The sequence below is a fragment of the Dreissena polymorpha genome, chromosome 3 (genome assembly GCF_020536995.1).
Source record: "Dreissena polymorpha isolate Duluth1 chromosome 3, UMN_Dpol_1.0, whole genome shotgun sequence".
Taxonomy (NCBI): domain Eukaryota; kingdom Metazoa; phylum Mollusca; class Bivalvia; order Myida; family Dreissenidae; genus Dreissena; species Dreissena polymorpha.
Genome location: NC_068357.1, coordinates 6187186 through 6208610, shown reverse-complemented (window position 1 = coordinate 6208610; position 21425 = coordinate 6187186). Strand labels below are relative to the sequence as shown.

Below are 21425 nucleotides of genomic sequence, written 5' to 3'. Positions count from 1 at the left end.
GAAATCTATGAGTCTAACTGATTGTTGCATGGATCATTTTTTAGTTAGCTAAATTTATTCTATGTTAAATATAGCTGTTCCATGAATATGATTGTAGACTGTTATTATGTATGATGGTATTTTTAGATTTTAAGGGGACTTTCTATGCTTTTTGTTCCTGTACACTTGGCTACTTTTATATATAAGGTATGCACTTAATAACAAAGTCTACATAATTGTTGGATCATTCTTTGTAAAACAAGGTATTCAGGTCCTTTTTCCCATAAATGTGTGATTCCACCCATTTGCAGACATAGTAGTTATGAATTAGTTACAGTGACCTACACATTTATCTTTATTATGTGAAGTTGCTTGAGGACTATTAAAGTGGAGGACAAATCAAATTACTCAGACTCCATCTTAACTGGTTTAAGACTCCATCTTAACTGGTTAATATGTGTTGAATTTATATGAAGTTATATTGAGTGAATTGTATTTGAAAATGTTTATTCTCTTATTTTTCAGTCACCAATGTTCGATGGAAAAGTGAGTAAAGTTTTAAATCACTATTAATTGTAATATTTCTTATCAAAGTGAATATTTTTTCCCTCAAAAAGTATCACATAATGAGAATAAAAATATATATATAAAAAAAATAACACCAATATTAAATAAAATGTTCATAAAAGTATTATGTATAAAAAGGTTCATTAAAAAATGATTTGATTGAGGCTTGTTCTAAACAAAATAAATGTATCAAATTTACAGATTCCAAACTGGTTTCATTTTAATTGCTTTTGGAAACGAGCACGCTGTACTGGTGTTCATGACATCTATGGCTTTGACAGTCTTAGATGGGACGATCAACAGAAAATTAAGGACAAGCTTGGCGGTAAGTCTTGAGGCTTTTTAACCTTTTGAGTAAATACAGTTCAGTTTTTTTGGTTATTTGTGTTTTATTAGTTTCTGTATTCTTCACTTCTAAAAAAATGATTTACTTCAGTTTTTGTTTAGTTATATTAAACACTTGCCATGGCCTATAGACACTATGAAGATGTGCTGATACTCAAATAATTTTTGTGTCTCCATCCCCACTCATAAAAGAAATTGCTTACATTTTGAGCCATAACCAGCTTCCTGCTGGGAAAGCAAATGCTAATGTTTTATAACCCTGCAAATGAAGAATGATGGGGCATATAGGAGTCATGCTGTTGTTTTGTCTGTTTGTTGGTCTGTCCAAATAAAACGTAACAAATTTTAGAGCAAACTAGTTTCTCGAGTGATCAAATTAGATCTTGAAATATAAAATTACCATGTATTGAAGAAGTGTGAGGTATCTTTCATGCCAAGTGATCACAGCTCTCGACCTGCTCTCCCTTGAACATAGCATTTTTATGCCCCCTTTTCGAAGAAAAGGTGGCCTATCAGGCTTTTTCCGCCCTATGCCACGGGTCCGAAATTCGGCCCCATTCCCAATGCAAATCTGGTTGTTTTTATCTCAATTGAATAAAAAAATTCCCAATTCCAAAAAAAAAAAAATTTTTTTTTTTTTTTTTACCTTAAAATATATAAGTTATATAAGTTAACCTGATCTGGTGTAGAAAATAGAAAGTGTTGCATATTTAAATTATCTGTTGCCTTGAATTTGTTATAAAAAATGTAAAATATGTTAAAGATTATTTAAGACTCTCCTTATTTTCCTTAAAATCCGGCGCTTAGCACAATTTTTTTCACCTCAAAAAAGGCCAGGCCTTTTCTCCAAATTCAGATTAAAAAACCTTCACTTATCTCACATGTTCATAATACTTTGTAAAATTTTAATAATAAGTTATCAAAATAGTCGTTATTTACCAGTTAACGGCTTCTTTGAAATATAAGAAACACTATTTACATGCGATAATTTTTCCCAATTGAGCCAATTTTGCGAATATTTTTTTTCCCAAAATGGGGGTTTTCACGACGCGAAATTCCCAAAATTCCAGAGTGGCGTATTCCCAAAATGGAGCGGTAAAAGCCTGCCTATACTGATATAGTGATCGGACTGTCCGTCTGTCTGTCTTTCCGTCACACTTTGAGTTAAGGTTTCGAAAAATGCTCATAACTTTCATGTCCCTTGAGATATAACCTTCATATTTGGTATGCATGTGTATATGGACAAGGCCTTTCCATACGCACACAATTTTTTATCCCTGTGACCTTGACCTTGAATTAAGGGTCCGCGTTTGGGTTTCGAAATCTGCGTTTAGGTTTCGAAAAATGCTCATAACTTCTATGTCCCTTGAGATATAACCTTCATATTTGGTATGCATGTGTATATGGACAAGGTCTTTCCATACGCACAAATTCTTTTACCCCTGTGACCTTGACCTTGAACTTAGGGCTGCATTTAGGTTTCTAAATCTGCGTTTAGGTTTCGAAAAATGCTCATAACTTCTATGTCCCTTGAGATATAACCTTCATATTTGGTATGCATGTGTATATGGACAAGGCCTTTCCATACGCACAAAAATGTTTACCCCTGTGACCTTGACCTTGAACTTAGGGTCAGCGTTTAGGTTTCTAAATCTGCTTTTAAGTTTCGAAAAATGCTCATAACTTCTATGTCCCTTGAGATATAACCTTCATATTTGGTATGCATGTGTATATGGACAAGGCCTTTCCGTACGCACACATTTTTTACCCCTGTGACCTTGACCTTGAACTTAGGGTCCGCGTTTAAGTTTTGAAATCTGCGTTTATGTTTCGAAAAAAGCTCATAACTTCTATGTCCCTTGAGATATAACCTTCATATTTGGTATGCATGTGTATATGGACAAGGCCTTTCCATACGCACACATTTTTTTAGCCCTGTGACCTTGACCTTGAACTAAGGGTCCGCGTTTAAGTTTCGAAATCTGCGTTTAGGTTTTGAAAAATGCTCATAACTTCTATGTCCCTTGAGATATTATAGAGTTTTTCCCAGGCCATTTTAGCGTGGCGAAAAGCCATGCCGCCCTGCCGGATCGCCACGCTGCCCTTTTCAATGGCAAATTTCGCCACGCGCCCTTTTTTTCAAAGGCAAATTTCGCCACGCGCCCTTATCGATAACATCTTTATTGCCTTACGATCTAACTTGGTCCGCAAAATCAGCTTCCTTGATTGTCTGTGACGCTCGGACTGTGCTTGATTTACTCGCGAGACGTCAACGTCTAATCGACTATATTTAATTGAGCAGATTTAATCTATAACAGTGCTCGATTTATAGGTAGGTCTTACTGACTGCTCCAAAGCTGTGAATTAGTCATGTGTGAATAACCCCGTGTCAGTATCAATCGATAATGCCGGAGACTATGATATATCAAGCGCACTTTTCGCTCTGCAATGTGTACTCCTCCACGATATAATCTTACTTCGGAGACTTTTGATGAAAAACTCGGTGTTATTCTCGTTGCAATTGTGCTTTGCATGCATTATTCAGTTATATCAAAACATATATTTTTACGCATAATTACATTTAAATTCACAAACAAATTTATTCTTTATCGTTTTCGTCTTTAAGATAATTAGATCTAATTATTGAAATAATTACTGAGACGTATACTAATTTAACAAAATGCGAATCGCGTATACGATTGAACGTTGCTATGCGCACCTGTCGCTTACATCATTTGACATTTTATCAACATGGCGGACTATACAGAATTAAATTGTGACTTGGCTTAAATGGCAAATAACGTCGTAAACGATCGAATTAACGATGGAAATTATAAATTAAGAAGGAATTAATGAAATGCCTGTGATAATCAATGATGCATAAAAATGTTTTAGATAGCAACAACATTATTTATTTATTTGTAATCTACTCGGTGGATGTAACATGTTTGTCACGGAAACAAGTGTTTGCATATTGTTAGCGATCAATTTACTCGCAATGTTATTTTAAACATCTGTCGAGATTATTGTTAGAAAATGGTATAAGACAAACATGGTTTCATTTATATGTTAGTGGCTCTGTGTATAATCAGATTCATATGCATATATTGCTTTATTAGCTCACCTGAGCGATAGCTCGGGGTGAGCTATTGTGATCACTCACCGTCCGGCGTCCGTCTGTCTGTCTGTCTGTCTGTAAACAATTTGTAAACATCTTCTTCTACTAAACCATTGAGCCAATTTTAATTATCCCCACGCTTTTTGAAAAAAAGGTGGGGATATTGTGGTGATCTCCGCCGTCCGTCCGTCTGTCCGTCCGTCTGTCCGTCCTTCCGTCCTGGCCACTATCTCCTCCTACACTAAAAGCACTAGAACCTTGAAATTTACACACATGGTAGCTATGAGCATATGTGCGACGGTGCACTATTTGGAATTTTGATCTGACCCCTGGGTCAAAAGTTATAGGGGTTGGGGTGGGGCCGCGTCAGAAATTATCACTCATTTTTTTAGGTTATTTTACATTTACTTCTTTATTTCTACACCGATTCACTTCAAATTGATACTGGACCTCACCTATGACAATACGGTCAATCTCAACCATGCATGGCCCCATTCCCAACCCTGGGGCGCCCCGCCCACATAGGCCACACCCACCAAAAATTTCCATTTACTATAATTTTTTCATTTCTACACGGATTCACTTCAAATTGATACTGAACTTTTGTTATGACATTAGGGTCAATCTCAACTATGCATGGCCCCAATCCCAACCCTGGGGCGCCCGCCCACATAGGCCACACCCACCAAAAAAATCCATTTACTATAAAAAAAATTTAGGTTATTTTACATTAACTTCTTCATTTCTACACTGATTCACTTCAAATTGATACTGAACCTCTCTTATGACAAAACGGTCAAACTCAACTATGCATGGCCCCGTTGCCAACCCTGGGGCGCCACGCCCACATAGACCACACCCGCCCAAAATTGCCTTTTACTATAATTTCTTCATTAATACACTGATTCACTTCAAATTGATACTGAACCTCTCTTATGACAATACGGTCAATCTCAACTATGCATGGCCCCATTACCAACCCTGGGGCACCCCGCCCACATAGGCCACACCCTCCCAAAATTGCCTTTTACTATAACTTCTTTATTTTTACACCCATTCACTTCTAATTGATACTGAACTTCTCTTATGACAATACAGTCAATCTCAACTATGCATGGCCCCATGATCAACCCTGGGGCGCCCTTGGGTCAAACATGCGGCGTGGGGATACGCGTCGGCCTCTGCCGCGCCATTTCTAGTTAAATTTCATGTGGAGCATCCCTAGGTCATGGGACAAAAGAATTGTTAAAAAAATTTGATCACATAACCAAGATGGCCATATATGGTAAAAACCTTAAAAAATCTTCTTGTCAGAAACTGCTCATCAGATTTTCAAAAAATTTCACAGGGATGACCTTTGAAGGCCCCTGAAAAAGTTGTTCAAAGAAATTTGATTTGTCAAAAAACATGGCCGCAGGAGCTCGTTGAACTTTGCATGTTTATTCGTTTTTGCCTATTTTGTGAAAACTTTCAAAAATCTTCCACATTTTTTGTCCGATCCTTTCCAAATTTGCACAGTGTCTTTATATCAATGAGGACACGAACCCTACAAAAAATGAGCATTATTGGTCCATGAAGTACAGAATTACCTCCCCTTGAATTGAGAAAATGGTGTTTATGCAATAAAGTCTAAATTTTTCATCCAATTCTTTCCAAACTTGTAAGGATTTAGCATGGTTCAAACAAGGGAAACAACTACGGTTTATGCATGTTCTTTTTATTACAGATTTGCCTCCCTTCAATTCATTCAAAATCTCATTTTACAGCAGAGATTCCAAATCTGACCTGTAAATGAGCCCCATATTTACTGCCAGTGCTAGGTTACCTTTTCCCATTTGATCATTCTTAAGTATTGGTCTTGTAATGCTGCTACTGCTTCTGCTACTGCTACTGCTACTACTACTACTACTACTACTACTACTACTACTACTACTACTACTACTTCTACTACTACTACTTCTACTACTACTACTACTACTACTACTACTACTACTACTACTACTACTACTACTACTACTACTTCTACTACTACTACTAGTACTACTACTACTAGTACTACTACCACTAGTACTACTACCACCACCACCACCTTCACCACCACCACCCACCACCACCCACCACCACCACCACCACCACCACCATTACTACTTCTACTACTACTGCCACTACTACTACTACTTTTACCACTACTACTACTACTACTACTACCACTACTACCACTACTACTACTACTACTACTACTACTACTACTACTACTACTACTACTACTTTACTACTACTACTACTACTACTACTACTACTTCTACACTTCTACTACTACTACTACTACTTCTACTACTACTACTACTACTACTACTACTACTACTACTACTACTACTACTACTACTACTACAACTACTATTACTACTACTACTACTACTACTACTACTACTACTACTACTACTACTACTACTACTACTACACCACAACCACCACCACCACCACCACCACCATTCACAGTGACAAAAAACGTATTCAAACAATGGCTGCTACTACAACTTATAGCCCATATAGGGGGGCATGCATGTTTTACAAACAGCCCTTGTTTCTATGGGATTTTAACCACAACTGTTCATGTTTATCTCAGACACATATTTTTAGGTCACCTGTCATGAAGTGACACGGTGAGCTTATGTGATCGTATGATGTCCGGCGTCCGTTGTGCGTGCCTGCGTGTGTCCGTGCGTCCGTCCGTCAACAATTTGTTTGTGTAGACAGTAGAGGTCACAGTTTGCATCCAATCATGATGAAATTTGGTCAAAATGTTTATCTTGATGAAATCCGGTTTGGGATTGTATTTGGGTCATCTGGGGTCAAAAACAAGGTCACTAGGTCAAATAATAGAACAACCTTCTGTAGACAATAGAGGTCACAGTTTTCATCCAATCTTTATGAAATTTGGTCAGAATGTTTATCTTGATGAAATCTGGGTTGGGATTTTATTTGGGTCATCTGGGGTCAAAAACTAGGTCACTAGGTCAAATAATAGAAAAACCTTGTGTAGACATTAGAGATCACAGTTTTCATCCAACCTTTATGAAATTTGGTCAGAATTCTTGATGAAATCTGGGTGGGATTGTATTTGGGTCATCTGAGGTAAAAATCTAGGTCAAATAAATAGAAAAACCTTGTGTTGACAATAGAGGTCACAGTTTTCATCCAATATTTATGAACTGTGGTCAGAATGTTTATCTTGATGAAATCTGGATTGGGATTGTATTTGGGTCATCTAGAGTCAGGAACTAGGTCACTAGGTCAAATCATAGAAAAACATTGTGTAGACAATAGAGGTCATAGTTTTCATCTGATCTTAATGAGTCAGGTGAGCGATTCAGGGCCATCATGGCCCTCTTGTTTATATAAGGACTAGTATAAAAGCGGTGTATTTTTCACGGACTAGGAGGTCTGCGGTTAGAGATTTGTCACGTCTTCTGGACGTGGTGGCCATGTCGGCCGCCGCGCTGTAAAATTGTATTTCATGAACATTAGCAAGCGTTGTGTTAGAAAATATTCAAAAGAAATAAATCTCGATGAAAACAAAAAATGAACTTTGGTTGTTACTGTGTATTATCAAGGAACAATGTGTAATTACGCTACAGTGGTCCTGTGTCCATCGTGTGTGCGTCCGTGCGTTAACTTTTTCTTTAAACATCTTCTCCTAAACTACTGGTCCAAATCTGATGAAATTTCTCAGGAATGTTCCTGTGGTAAACCTCTTTCAAATTCTTTCAAATTATGCCCCTGGGGTCAAATTTGACCCTGTCCCGGGGGGTCAAAAAAATGAAAATTTGCTTATAATAAGTCCTATTTTGTGCAAACTTTAAAAATCTTCTTGTCCATAACCATTAGGCCTAGGGCTACCAAATTTGGTTTGTAGTGACATCTTATAGTCCTCTACCAAGTTTGTTTAAATTATACCCCTGGGGTCAAATTTGACCCTGCCCCGGGGGGTCAAAAAGTTGAAAGTTTGCTTATATAAGGCCTATTTTGTGCAAACTTTAAAAATCTTCTTGTCCGTAACCATTGGGCCTAGGGCTACCAAATTTGGTATGTAGTGACATCTAATAGTCCTCTACCAAGTTTGTTCAAATTATGCCCCTGGGGTCAAATTTGACCCTGCTCTGGGGGGTCAAAAAATCGAAAATTTGCTTATATAAGGCCTATTTGTGCAAACTTTTAAAATCTTCTTGTCTATAACCGTATGGCATAGGGCTACCAAATTTGGTATGTAGTGACATCTTATTGTCCTCTACCAAGTTTGTTTAAATTAAGCCCCTGTGATCAAATTTGACCGTTCCCCAGGGGTCACAAAATTGAACATATGCTTATATTGGGCCCATTTTGTGCAAACTATAAAAATCTTCTTGTCCATAACCATTGGGCCTATTTCTACCATATTCGGTAGGTAGTGACATCTAATAGGTCTCTACTTAGTTTGTTCAAATTATGCCCCTAGGAACAAATTTGACCTTGCCCCAGGTGTCACAAAAATGAACATATGCTTAAATAAGGCCTATTTTGTGCAAACTTTAAAAATCTTCTTGTTCTTAATTATAGAGCCTAGGGCTACTAAATTTGGAATGTAGTGATATCTAATAAACTTCTACTAAATTTGTTCAAATTATTCCCCTGGACTCAAATTTGACCCGGTCCCGGGGGTCACAAAACTAAACATATGACGTTTACCAGTGGAGATTACTGCGGCTGTTTGGCTGTGACCAACATCAACATCTTGTAAACATGAGATAAAACCCTGTCATTTAGTGCCATTTTAGGTGCAATATCTTTTGGAATGATAAATGTACCTACGTTATAAGCAAAGGACCTGTGCAACAATTCCCGGGCGTTTTAGTCTGTATAGTTAACACGGTAGTAACTTTTTTCATATATAAAAATGCTCACCCTTCCAACTTTTAGCGCCCAGTGGGACGAGGAATAGAAAGAGAAAGTCACATGCTTGAGTACATTTCAACCCATGCAAATTGCACGTTTTTTTCGCAAAGAAAAAACAGTGAAGCGATACAGGGCCATCATGGCCCTCTTGTTATTGATATAGTTTGGTATTTAAGGTCATGAGTATTTGATTGGCCATGTTTTTTTTTGTATTTCAACCATGAAACTTAACACCTTATGACTTGTTTGAAAGATTATATAATTATATACTTTTGAAATCTGTTTTGCTAATTTGTTTAAACCAGTTTTGAACATAACAATATTAGTTACGAAAAAAAGTGCTGAATATTAAATGGTGTCAGGAAATTATATTTACTTGTTTCAAATTGACTTTAACATGAACACAGAATTTTGTGTATTACTGGAATTGTGCACTTTCAGGTGGTGGTGGTGGCGCTTCTAATAGCAGTGGAGGTGATAGTGTAGATGCTTCAGCGTTTGTGTCCAAGGACTACGCCACAGAGTACGCCAAGTCTGGTGCCGCCATGTGCCGTGGCTGTGAGGAGAAAATTGCGAAGGTAGAAAAACATTATAGATGTGTGTAACTCTTTCTCGGTTGATAAAAGTGTAGTTGTTTCTTCCCGGCTGCTAGGACATTTTTTTTTGGTTGCAAGGTAATTGGAAAAAGGAAATCAATTTCATACTAGAATGGATCTAAACTTTGATTTTTGGAAATAGTCCCATAATACAATGAAGTATCAAATCAATGAGTGTCCCTGTTCAGGTTAAGTATATTAAATCACATAATAAATTTCACATAGATTGGAAAGTAGATTATATTTGCCAAGTTAAGTTCTTTAAACAGGTCAATCTCTTCAAATTTTCATTTTAAATTGTGCGAGCAAATACACTGCAGAAAATCATTAGAATATGACATCTGATAGTTTTTTTTATTCACAACTGTAGCTACTTCGTACATGTTGTTGTTATGCTTTTTGCCAGATACACATCACATTTATCGACTACATTCAGTTCCAATTGGCCTTTACTGTGAAAATTAAAGATAAGCGTTGAACGAATAAATGGACCATGCTCTGGGAAAAGGGGGTTTAATGCATATGCTTTAAATGTCATCCCAGAATTTTAGCCTGTGCTGTCGGCACAGGCTAATCAGGGATGACAATTTCCACTTAAAGTGCATTTTTACTAAGAAGAGACTTTCTTTAAACTAAAAATATCATAAAAGCGGAAAGTGTCGTCCCTGATTAGCCTGTGTGGACTGAAAAGGCTTATCTGGGACGACACCTTACGCACATGCATTAAACCCCCTTTTAACAGAGCACAGCCGGAATTAATTCAATCAAGTTCCATTTTTTTTGTCAAGGTTATCAAATGACAACAAATTGATAATTTCTACCATCAATTTCAAGTGTGCCATCACTGTCATTAAACCAACGAGCTATGATTGAAGTGTGACATCACTGTCATTCAACAAATGAGCAATGTTTGAAGTGTGCCATCACTGTCATTTAACCAATGAGCTATGTTTGAAGTGTTAGATCACATACCTGTCATTCAGCCTTTGAGCTATGTTTGAAATGTGACATCATTGTCATTCAACGAATGAGCTATGTTTGAAGTGTGACATCACTTTCATTCAGCCTTTGAGCTATGTTTGAAGTATGACATCACTGTCATTCAACCAATGAGCTATCTTTAAAGTGTGACATTCATTCAACAAATGAGCTATCTTTTAAGTGTGACATCACTGTCATTCAACCAACGAGCTATCTTTTAAGTGTGACATCACTGTCATTCAACCAATGAGCTATGTTTGAAGTGTGACATCACTGTCATTCAACCAATGCTATATGTTTGAAGTGTGACATCATTGTCATTCAACCAATGAGCTATGTTTGAAGTGTAACAACACTGTCATTCAACCAATGACCTTTGTTTGAAGTGTGACATCACTGTCATTCAACCGTTTGAAGTGTGACAACACTGTCATTTAACCAATGAGCTATGTTTAAACTGTGACATCACTGTCATTCAACCAATGAGCTATGTTTAAACTGTGACATCACTGTCATTCGACTAATAAGATATGTTTTTCAGGGTGAGGTGCGCATTTCTCGGAAAGACTACGAGAGCCAGCGAGCAGTGATGTACGGACCAGTGGACTTGTGGCACCATGTTGACTGCTTTGTGAAGAAACGGGATGAGCTGGCCTTTACCACTGAAATGAACCCAGAAAAGTACTCTATTAATTGTTTAAAAAAAATTAATATGAAGGCCTTAATCTAATTGTTGTCAGAATCTTTCAGTTTTTCCTGAACACACAGTTTTGATACTATGCTCCCGATTTTAGAACAATTCTTTGAACCTTGGACAAGACCCCAATCACTAGAAAATGAAAAGCAACTTCTTTAAGTTTTGTTTAAGGGTTGCTTTGGGAAAACTGCATTAACTTTGTGCATAAGAAATCATTCCTGATAAGCCTATAAAGTTCATCCAAGCAAATCAGGGACCATACTTTCAGCTTCTATGAAATTATTCATTTCAATGAATTTTCCCCTCAACAAAGGTCCTGTTTAGGCGTGAAGAGTTGTCCTAGATTTGCTTGTGCAGACTGTAAAGGCTTATCTTGCACAATTTTTTAACCCATTGAATGCTGGGAAATTTGTCTTCTGCTAAAATGTCGTCTGCAGAATTTCTAAAATTAGCTTTTTGTTTGTGTTTTTTTCAAAGAATACTATCAGAATAGCAAACAGTTTGGATCCTGATGAGACGCCACGTTTTGTGGCGTCTCATCTGGATCCAAACTGTTTGCAAAGGCCTTCAAAATTTGGTTCCAGCACTGTAAGAGTTAAGCACATGCATTTAGCCATTTTTCACAGAGTCCCTCTCATTTGTATAAGGCTAGTGCACTGTGTTAATCTCAAAGTGCAGAAAACATAAAAATTTGAATGATGCTGTACAAGTAAAATGCTTCCTGGCTGACTTTCTTAACTTCCAAACACCTGTCTAAACAGACCTCAAACCAAAAAAACAACCTGTAAGATGGGCCACATATTTAGAAACTTACATTTAGTGAGCTGATGTTAATGGAAAAAGTGTAAACATGAAAGGCAAATAGAAAACAAATCTACAGCAAGTAAATCTTTTAAAAATTGATAGTTTTATCAAATGAACTTCTCACAGTTGTAAAACGAGTTTGCTTGACAACTATATTTTTACAAAGACCTATACAATACGTGTATTTTATAGGTCTTTAATTTTTAAAACCAATTATTTTGATATGTTTTAGAATAAACGGTTGGCTTGGTTTAAAGAAAGAAGACAAGGACATGCTACTTGAGAAACTTGGAAAGGGAGTGGCTGGGTAAGTTGTCTGTGTGTACAAGTTGGGTTTTATTTGATACTCTCTGAAACGTACGTCTAGTTCAATAACGAGTCTCTGAAGTAAGAAAGTGTTTAATAATGCTTTCTCAATTGCAACTCAGGGAGATGTTTTTCACAATTAATTTTTATACGCCCGTCTATGACGGGACGTATTATGGTATACCCCGCGTCCGTCTGTCCGTCCGTCCGTCCGTCCGTCCGTCCGTCTGTTAATGTCGTACGCTACGTCAAATATCCTTTGACAGATTTTCTTCAAATTTTAACACAATCTTAATATTGATAAACCCTGATCCCCTTTCGTTTTTGACGGAATTCTGAATTGTCGTTCCAGAGTTATGGGACTTTGTTCGTCAAAATTTCGTGATTTCATTGAATGTCCTACTGTAGCTCAAATATCCTTCGATGGATTTTTTTCAAATTTCAACACAATCTTAATATTGATAAACCCTGATCCCCTTTCGTTTTTGACGGAATTCTGAATTGTCGTTCCAGAGTTATGGGACTTTGTTCGTCAAAATTTCGTGATTTCATTGAATGTCCTACTGTAGCTCAAATATCCTTCGATGGATTTTTTTCAAATTTCAACACAATCTTAATATTGATAAACCCTGATCCCCTTTCGTTTTTGACGGAATTCTGAATTGTCGTTCCAGAGTTATGGGACTTTGTTCGTCAAAATTTCGTGATTTCATTGAATGTCCTACTGTAGCTCAAATATCCTTCGATGGATTTTTTTCAAATTTCAACACAATCTTAATATTGATAAACCCTGATCCCCTTTCGTTTTTGACGCAATTCTGAATTGTCGTTCCAGAGTTATGGGACTTTGTTCGTCAAAATTTCGTGATTTCATTGAATGTCCTACTGTACCTCAAATATCCTTTGATGGATTTTTTTTTTTTTTTTTTTTTAGTATCCCTGAAAAATTGAACAAGGTGAGCTTTTTTCTATTCCGATTGTACACTACCACTTACCCATCTACATTTCTCTTTTATTATTGGTCAAAATATCTATAACAGGTTTACTTCAACTCCATATCCTCTAAAGAAATGCATACATATACTCAAAAAAAGATATGGTATGAATGTCAAGGAGACGGCGCTCCATGCTCATGTACTTATAAAATAAACCATGTATTCAAATACAAATAAACTGAAGTAAAAAAATGATTCAAAGGGTTATTTATTACCTTACTACTTCATTGGCGAACGACGGGCGTATCATGCGCTCATGGCGCAGCTGTTTATTTTGATAGATTTACTGGAAAAACATTTGTTTGCATCATATCGCTTTTGACAGACTGTTAGCTATGTAATTATTTCACAGTGTATTGTAAATTTTAGTAGTGCTAAAAAGCGCAAGGCAGATGCTACGAAGGAATCTGGTGGAAAGAAAAAGAAAGTGGAAGAAACTGAAGAAGAAAAGGCTCTGAGGGTTTGTGCTGCGTGTTACTTCCTGTTTTGTGATCCTCTATTCCGGTTATGTCCCTCAATCCCTTAATTCTCTTGTTTTTTGAGTCCTCATTATTTACCTAAAATGATTTGGTATGTGCACTCTTAAAAACGCAAAATGAAATAAAACAACACACATGTACTGTAACATCTAAATAAGGAGTACAGTCCAACCCCTCTTAAGCAGCCAGTCAAGGGAAACAGCGAAATTGGCTGCTTAAGCGGGTGGCCTCTTAAGAAGGGGTTGGGTCATAGGGAGTCTGGAGTTGATGAGTGCATGGCCAACTGTTCAATTTTTGTATAAACAAAATGGTCAATATGTGTACATGTGCTTAACAATGTATAGACTTAAAATAATTTTATTTCTTCCTTTCTAAAATCAGCTATAAGACAACATTTTCATTCAACAAAAATATTCTATTCATCTTTCTAATTATCATCAATATCATCATCATCAGAATCAAGTCAATGAAAAAGAATCATTCTCATGATTCATTGTTTACACAATGCGCGTTGTATTGCCCCAATGCACTTACGATGGGAACAGTTATGAATCAGTTATGCGTGAATAACTCCCTTGTCACTATAAATCGATAATTTAATCGGTTTATTGCAGTTTTATGGCTTTGAATACCTACCGCACGAATTGGACCCGACAGTGATCTCCTTCACGATAAAATCGTGGCCAGTTACTTAAGAGACTGATAATAGCAACCGGGTGTAATCCTCCTGGTAATTGTGCTTTTCATGCATAATATTATAAAAACATTTTTTCGCCTTGAAAGGGTTTTATCAAAATTAATATTGAAATCATTGCAAATATAAAACAAATATAAATGTTTTGTTTTATTCCCAAATGAGAATAATAATTTGTAATCCGAAACACACTCCCGATTGTTTAATGTTAACGAGACGTTTACAAATTCTAGCATTGTGTATTTCCTTTGTCCCGACAAAAGCGCGCGAAAATTATGCACCAATGTACAATGTCACGCCATACCCATGGTTCGAAAGCATGCGTGTATTGATTTTTGGATAAAAACTTTGTAGCACAGATAACATGTAGATCAGTTGATTTCGGTTAAAAGTTTTGTTGTTCTTTTTATCTTTTAATTAGCCGATAATTGTCATTAACGTGTGCTTGAAATAGTATGAGCTACAAATAATAAATTATAAATTAAGAATCTCCTTTCCAGTAATAATAGGTGATATTCGCACAAGCGGAAACAAAAAGATCAAACAGTCGCATATTGCTTTTAACCCGATTACCCGATAATCCGCCGCTACCGGGTGACCGGCGATGAGGGGTGACCGGAAGTAGGGGTTGGACTGTAATTAAATCCTAAAAATGTAGCACACTATAAATTTGTGTCCAGCTTTTACCTGCTTGTTTTAAGAAGAACCATGTTTGTTTGTCAACCTCTTTGCCTGTGTTCTAATGACTGTGAGGAGTGACCGAAAGTACATTGTCTCATTAGCATTATCTTAAACTAGCCTTTAATTGACTTTGATGTGGCCATTCTTTTATCAGAATCTAACCAGACATATTTCTTTTGTTGCTTTGATTTGGCTACTATTCTAGCAAAGCTTACTTAGGGCTTTCAATAAGTTTTATGGTAGGTGGTAGATTTCCAAATAAAGCCTTGGTGGGGAATTTAATTTTCTAAAGCTTCAAAAACTTGAAAAAGTAGCTGGATGTTTTCAAATATTTGGTCTAAATAGCAGGGTGATTTACCCACCTTCTTTTTCATACCTGCATACTTCTTCATTCACCAAGTTTGTTACAATAAATTACCATATTGAGAGTTTGTTTCACTAAGTCTTGAGAAATATCACAAATGAGAATTATATTGACAAATACTGTAAATTTTGCGAAGATCTAGTATCTAGTTAGGTAGTTTAAACCTGTCCCCCTCAGAGGCAATGTGCAAACAGCATCAAACCAGAACAGCCTTTGAGTAACTTGCAGGCTGTTCAGGTTTTATGCTGTTTGCTGCTCATCAGTATCATAGGGATGGAAATGAAGCCTTAAAAACTTGAGTCTAGTGAGCAAAGTCTTTAATTATCCCCACGCTTTTTGAAAAGCGTGGGGATATTGTGGTTATCTACGCCGTCCGTCTGTCTGTCCGTCCTGGCCACTATCTCCTTTTACACTATAAGCACTAGAACCTTGAAACTTACACACATGGTAGCCATGAGCATATGTGCGACCCTGCACTATTTGGAATTTTGATCTGACCCCTGGGTCAAAAGTTATGGGGGTCGGGGCGGGCCGGGTCAGAGAATTTCACTCATTTTTATGCCCCCCTTCGAAGAAGAGTGGGTATATTGCTTTGCTCATGTCGGTCTGTCGGTCGGTCGGTCTGTCGGTCCGTCCACCAGGTGGTTGTCAGACGATAACTCAAGAACGCTTGGGCCTAGGATCATGAAACTTCATAGGTACATTGATCATGACTCGCAGATGACCCCTATTGATTTTGAGGTCACTAGGTCAAAGGTCAAGGTCACGGTGACCTGAAATAGTAAAATGGTTTTTAAATGATAACTCAAGAACGCATACGCCTAGGATCATGAAACTTCATGGGTAGATTGATCATGACTTGCAGATGACCCCTATTGATTTTGAGGTCACTAGGTCAAAGGTCAAGGTCACGGTGACCCGAAGTAGTAAAATGGTTTCCGGATGATAACTCAAGAACGCATACGCCTAGGATCATGAAACTTCATGGGTAGATTGATCATGACTCGCAGATGACCCCTATTGATTTTGAGGTCACTAGGTCAAAGGTCAAGGTCACGGTGACCCGAAATAGTAAAATGGTTTTCCGATGATAACTCAAGAACGCATACGCCTAGGATCATGAAACTTCATAGGTAGATTGATCATGACTTGCAGATGACCCCTATTGATTTTGAGGTCACAAGGTCAAAGGTCAAGGTCACGGTGACCCGAAACAGTAAAATGATTTTCGGATGATAACTCAAGAACGCTTTTGCCTAGGATCATGACACTTCATAGGTAGATTGATCATGACCCGCAGATGACCCCTATTGATTTTCAGGTCACTAGGTCAAAGGTCAAGGTCACAGTGACAAAAATCGTATTCACACAATGGCTGCCACTACAACGGACAGCCCATATTGGGGGCATGCATGTTTTACAAACAGCCCTTGTTTTAGGTTATTTTACTATAATTTCTTCATTTCTACACCGATTGTCTTCAAATTGATACAGAACCTCTCTTATGACAATACGGTTAATCTACACTAGGCATGGCCCCATTACCAACCCTGGAGCGCCCCGCCCACATAGGCCACGCCCACCCAAAATTGCAGTTTTACTATAATTTCTTCATTTCTACACCGATTCACTTCAAATTAATACTGAACCTTTCTTATGACAATACGGTCAATCTCAGCTATGCATGGCCCCATTACCAACCCTGGGGCATCCGCCCACATAGGCCACGCCCACCCAAAATGGCCTTTTACTATAATTTCTTCATTTCTACACAGATTCACTTCAAATTGATACTGAACATCTCTTATGACAATACGGTTAATCTCAACTATGCATGGCCCCATTACCAGCCCTGGGGCGCCCCGCCCACATAGGCCACGCCCACCCAAATTTGCCTTTTACTATGATTTCTTCATCTCTACACCGATTCACTTCAAATTGATACTGAACCTCTTTTATAACAATACAGTCAATCTAAACTATGCATGGCCCAATTACCAACCCTGGGGTGCCCCGCCCACATAGGCCACGTCCACCCAAAATTGCCTTTTACTATAATTTCTTCATTTCTACACCGATTTACTTCAAATTGATACTGAACCTCTCTTATGACAATACGGTCAATCTCAACTATGTATGCCCCATTACCAACCCTGGGGCACCACGCCCACATAGGCCACGCCCATCCAAAATTGCCTTTTACTATAATTTCTTCATTTCTACACCAATTCACTTCTAATTGATACTGAACTTCTCTTATGACAATACGGTCAATCTCAACTATGCATGGCCCCATTACCAACCCTGGGGCGCCCCCGGGTCAAACATGCGGGGATACGGGTCGGCCTCTGCCGCGCCATTTCTAGTTTGATTTGCTTTCATAAAGGACTACAAACACACCAAAATGCTTATCTGAGAGGTGAATTATTAGAATAAAAGAGTGTTTTTTTATGAACATGAGAGGGAAAGAGTTAAGCAGGCAGGACCATACACTACACGACCCGTGATTTTTGCCTAATTTGCAAAGTCAAGGCGGGCATTTTGCTTTTTGGGTGGAAAATCACCGCGATTTCACGTGACTCGTCACTCCGACGTCGCGCGAGAGCAAGATAATCTTCGCGCTAAATCCCCTCAATGTTGTGGTGATTCGCTGCGATTCGCCGCAATTCGCCGTGATCGCAGTGACAACGATGACTCGCCAATTCATGCATAGAAACCGAATCGTATCCATAACTTTATACATGTACATAACGCTTCTAATGTTCACAATTATCCGATAATCCAACATCAAAAAAATAATCTTGAATATTTATGTCGGTAAATATGTTTGAGAATTTCATTAAAACAACCATATGACTACGCCATTTCTCAGAAGTGTAAAGAGTACAGCGCATAATGTGGGACACAGCTTTCATTGGACGAGCGTATTTAAATTTAGATTGATACAATACGATCTTACAAAAAAACGTTTTATTGCGTCATACGCCTTCATGTAAAAAACGTTTTCCTCTGGAAATTGTGCTATTAATGCATAATATTATCAAAACATTTTTTTCACACGTAAAGCGTTGTAACAAATTTATATACAATTCAAAACAAATATACCATAAGTATAAATGTTCCGTTAAATTCCCAAATGAGAATAAAAATTTATAATCCGAAACACACTTCTGTAGCCAATTGTATAAATCTGGATATCTGTTATCCAGCGGATAACTTTTGGCTATCTTCAATTTTATGATAGGATAGCCAAAAGTTATCCGCTGGATAAGAGTTATCCAGATTTATACAATTGGCCGCTGATGTTTTAATGTTAACACGACGTTTACAAATGCTTTCAATATAGTCATCATGTATATTTCCGGACAAAAGAGCGCGAAAATTATGCGGCAATGTACAAAGTCAAGGTATACGAGTGTGCAAGTATTGATTTTTTATACAAACTGCATAACGCAGAGAACATTGAATTCTGTTGATTTCGGTTAAATGTTTCTTTGGTATTTTTAAAACAGTTATATCGCCAACAATTTGATATTTCTTTTAAAGTCAATTCAAATCAAACACGCCGTATCCGTATCATTACTGATAGAAGTAAAACATAATACCTTGACTTGTATAGTTTTTTTGTTGTGAGAGACCATCTGAGTAAACGCCGAAAAATACAGTCAAACCTGAATTAAGCGGTCAGTCAAAGGAAATGACCAAAGTGACCGTTGTCCACAGGTGACCGTTGAATTCGGATCACAATTTTAAGATGGTTTGTCTGTTGGTAGTATTGCTACGTCGTTACCCCACCCAGTCGTTTGCATACGGTGTTAAAAAAATGCTCGTTGCCGTTAACTAAGCATAATAACAGAATTAACGTACATTAAAAAAAACCAGAATAATATCTTATAGATTGATTTAATTTCATATTGTTATTAAACTAAAGCAATGACTTTATCAACGCTAGTATAATAGTTTACTCATGCATCTTGATCATTCAATAAATAAAACTTGTCACGTGCCGTTGACGTCACGTCCGTACAAGTCTAAAAAGCGGATTCGCTTTCATAAACCGATAGTACGGTGATATTGTACCGTTCTAATAAGAAAAGGCGCAAAAAGTTTGTTAAAATTTATTGGTACGCAAACATCACACAAAAAGCAGTTTAATTCAACAACCTCATACACAATACAACGCTTCAAACTCACATTTGCATTCGATTCATACTCCTCCATAATTTCTCGCTTATGCTTAAGCACACTCTGCACTTGCGTACGTCCAACACAGAGCTCACTTGCTATTACACGCGAACTTTTTCCAGATTCAAACAGTTTCAAACACTTGACTCGCTCCTCTAATGTGAGGAACTTACGTTCACCACTCATTGTTATTCCGTGATTTATTATTCCGATTGCTTTTAAAAGTGTTGTGAACGCTAGAAAGCTCTTTTAAAGAATGATCCGAAAATGTTATTTTAAAATCGATACTCAATATTGTAAGTACAATGTACTAATTAGCGGTCATTTAATTAGCGATTATTACTTTAAACGTGTCAAAAAAACTGACATATTTTCTGTTGAAGAAACTCCCACAATTATCCCGGAAAAAACCTTCTCAACACCTTATTATTTGTTTACTCGCAGCGGGCCGCTTTTATAATATCAAAGGCAATTACTGCTATCAAACGCTTTAACCGCGAAATAGACGGACAAATGATGTGAAGTGTTTTAAATTTTCGCGACTCGAGACGATTGACGCGTGACCGCTGATTTCAGTTCAAATATGAATTTCGGAGTTGAATATAGTGGCCGTTGGCCGTTATGGACAGGTGGCCGTTAAATTCAGGTGTAATATAGATTGTTTTTCGTCGGGGAGATTCCAGACTGACCGTTGTCTGCAGGTGACCGGTAAATTCAGGTGGCCGTTAGGTCAGTTTCGACTGTATATCAAAACTGTTATTTTTTGTCAATGCCCTTTGATCCATTATCGCACTTAATTGGCAGCGCCATCCTGTTGTTTCTGTGATTGTCACATCTTTTCACAGTTTGAACACGTACAAAGAGTGCCAATTAGACACTTGAACAAACACTATCACCCGCTGGACAGTACACACTAAATAATCAAATGTTGAGGGTTTTTTGTTTTTGGCGTGAAAACCCAGAGAAATGCATGTACAATACATTATACATCATCATAAATTTATTGAACTCTGCGAACGCTAAGTGCTACGTTGATATACTCGTGTTTTTTTTTTCAGCAAAACAAACACAATGTTTAACGGCTTTAATATATAGGCAATGATGTAATAACAACAAATTATTTACCACGATGTCATAATAACATGTACTTAAAAATAGAACAGTAATGTATTTCCGATTTCCGGCTTATCAAGCATTGTGAATGTATGTACAACGCTCAGAAAGTAACGCGAGTAACACGAGTTATCCGCATTGGAGCCTGAAACAGAAAATAAATAAGTATAGCATATTTTAGTCCAAATAATTAGATGTAATCTACCGATTACATTTAACCTTTAAATGAAAGTGTTACTTAAACAATTTCCCGTGTCTTAAGGCGCGAATATTTTGCTAAACACTGTTAACAAAAGGGCTAGATCTACACGTTATAATTCTTAATGCAAAAATAAGTATTAACATAATTAACAATGTCAATTAACACACATGGTAAGATCAAAGTTTAAATAGAAAACTTATATCATATTTCTTGTAAATTACCAAATTATTAGTTTCGTCGAAATCAAATACCATGTAGAGAAACAAGGTATTTATAACCGACCAATGACAAAACACTATGCAACTTTCCATTTACACAGTGCTACGCTACATGTATATTGCAACAATATGGAATTTGAACAGTGGTAGTGTATTCGGGCCTGGAATA

General features: G+C 37.3%; 1 protein-coding gene across 1 annotated transcript in view; it reads left to right on the top strand.

The window, feature by feature from the left end:
• Nucleotides 1-21425, top strand: part of LOC127872822 (poly [ADP-ribose] polymerase 1-like) — an 83320-nt gene that overhangs the window by 6411 nt on the left and 55484 nt on the right. Inside the window, exons 2-7 of the mRNA XM_052416238.1 lie at nt 505-525; nt 748-871; nt 9383-9519; nt 11060-11199; nt 12252-12326; nt 13690-13780. Of these exons, the coding sequence (XP_052272198.1) occupies nt 505-525; nt 748-871; nt 9383-9519; nt 11060-11199; nt 12252-12326; nt 13690-13780 (588 nt within the window). The remainder of the gene's footprint in view (nt 1-504; nt 526-747; nt 872-9382; nt 9520-11059; nt 11200-12251; nt 12327-13689; nt 13781-21425) is intronic.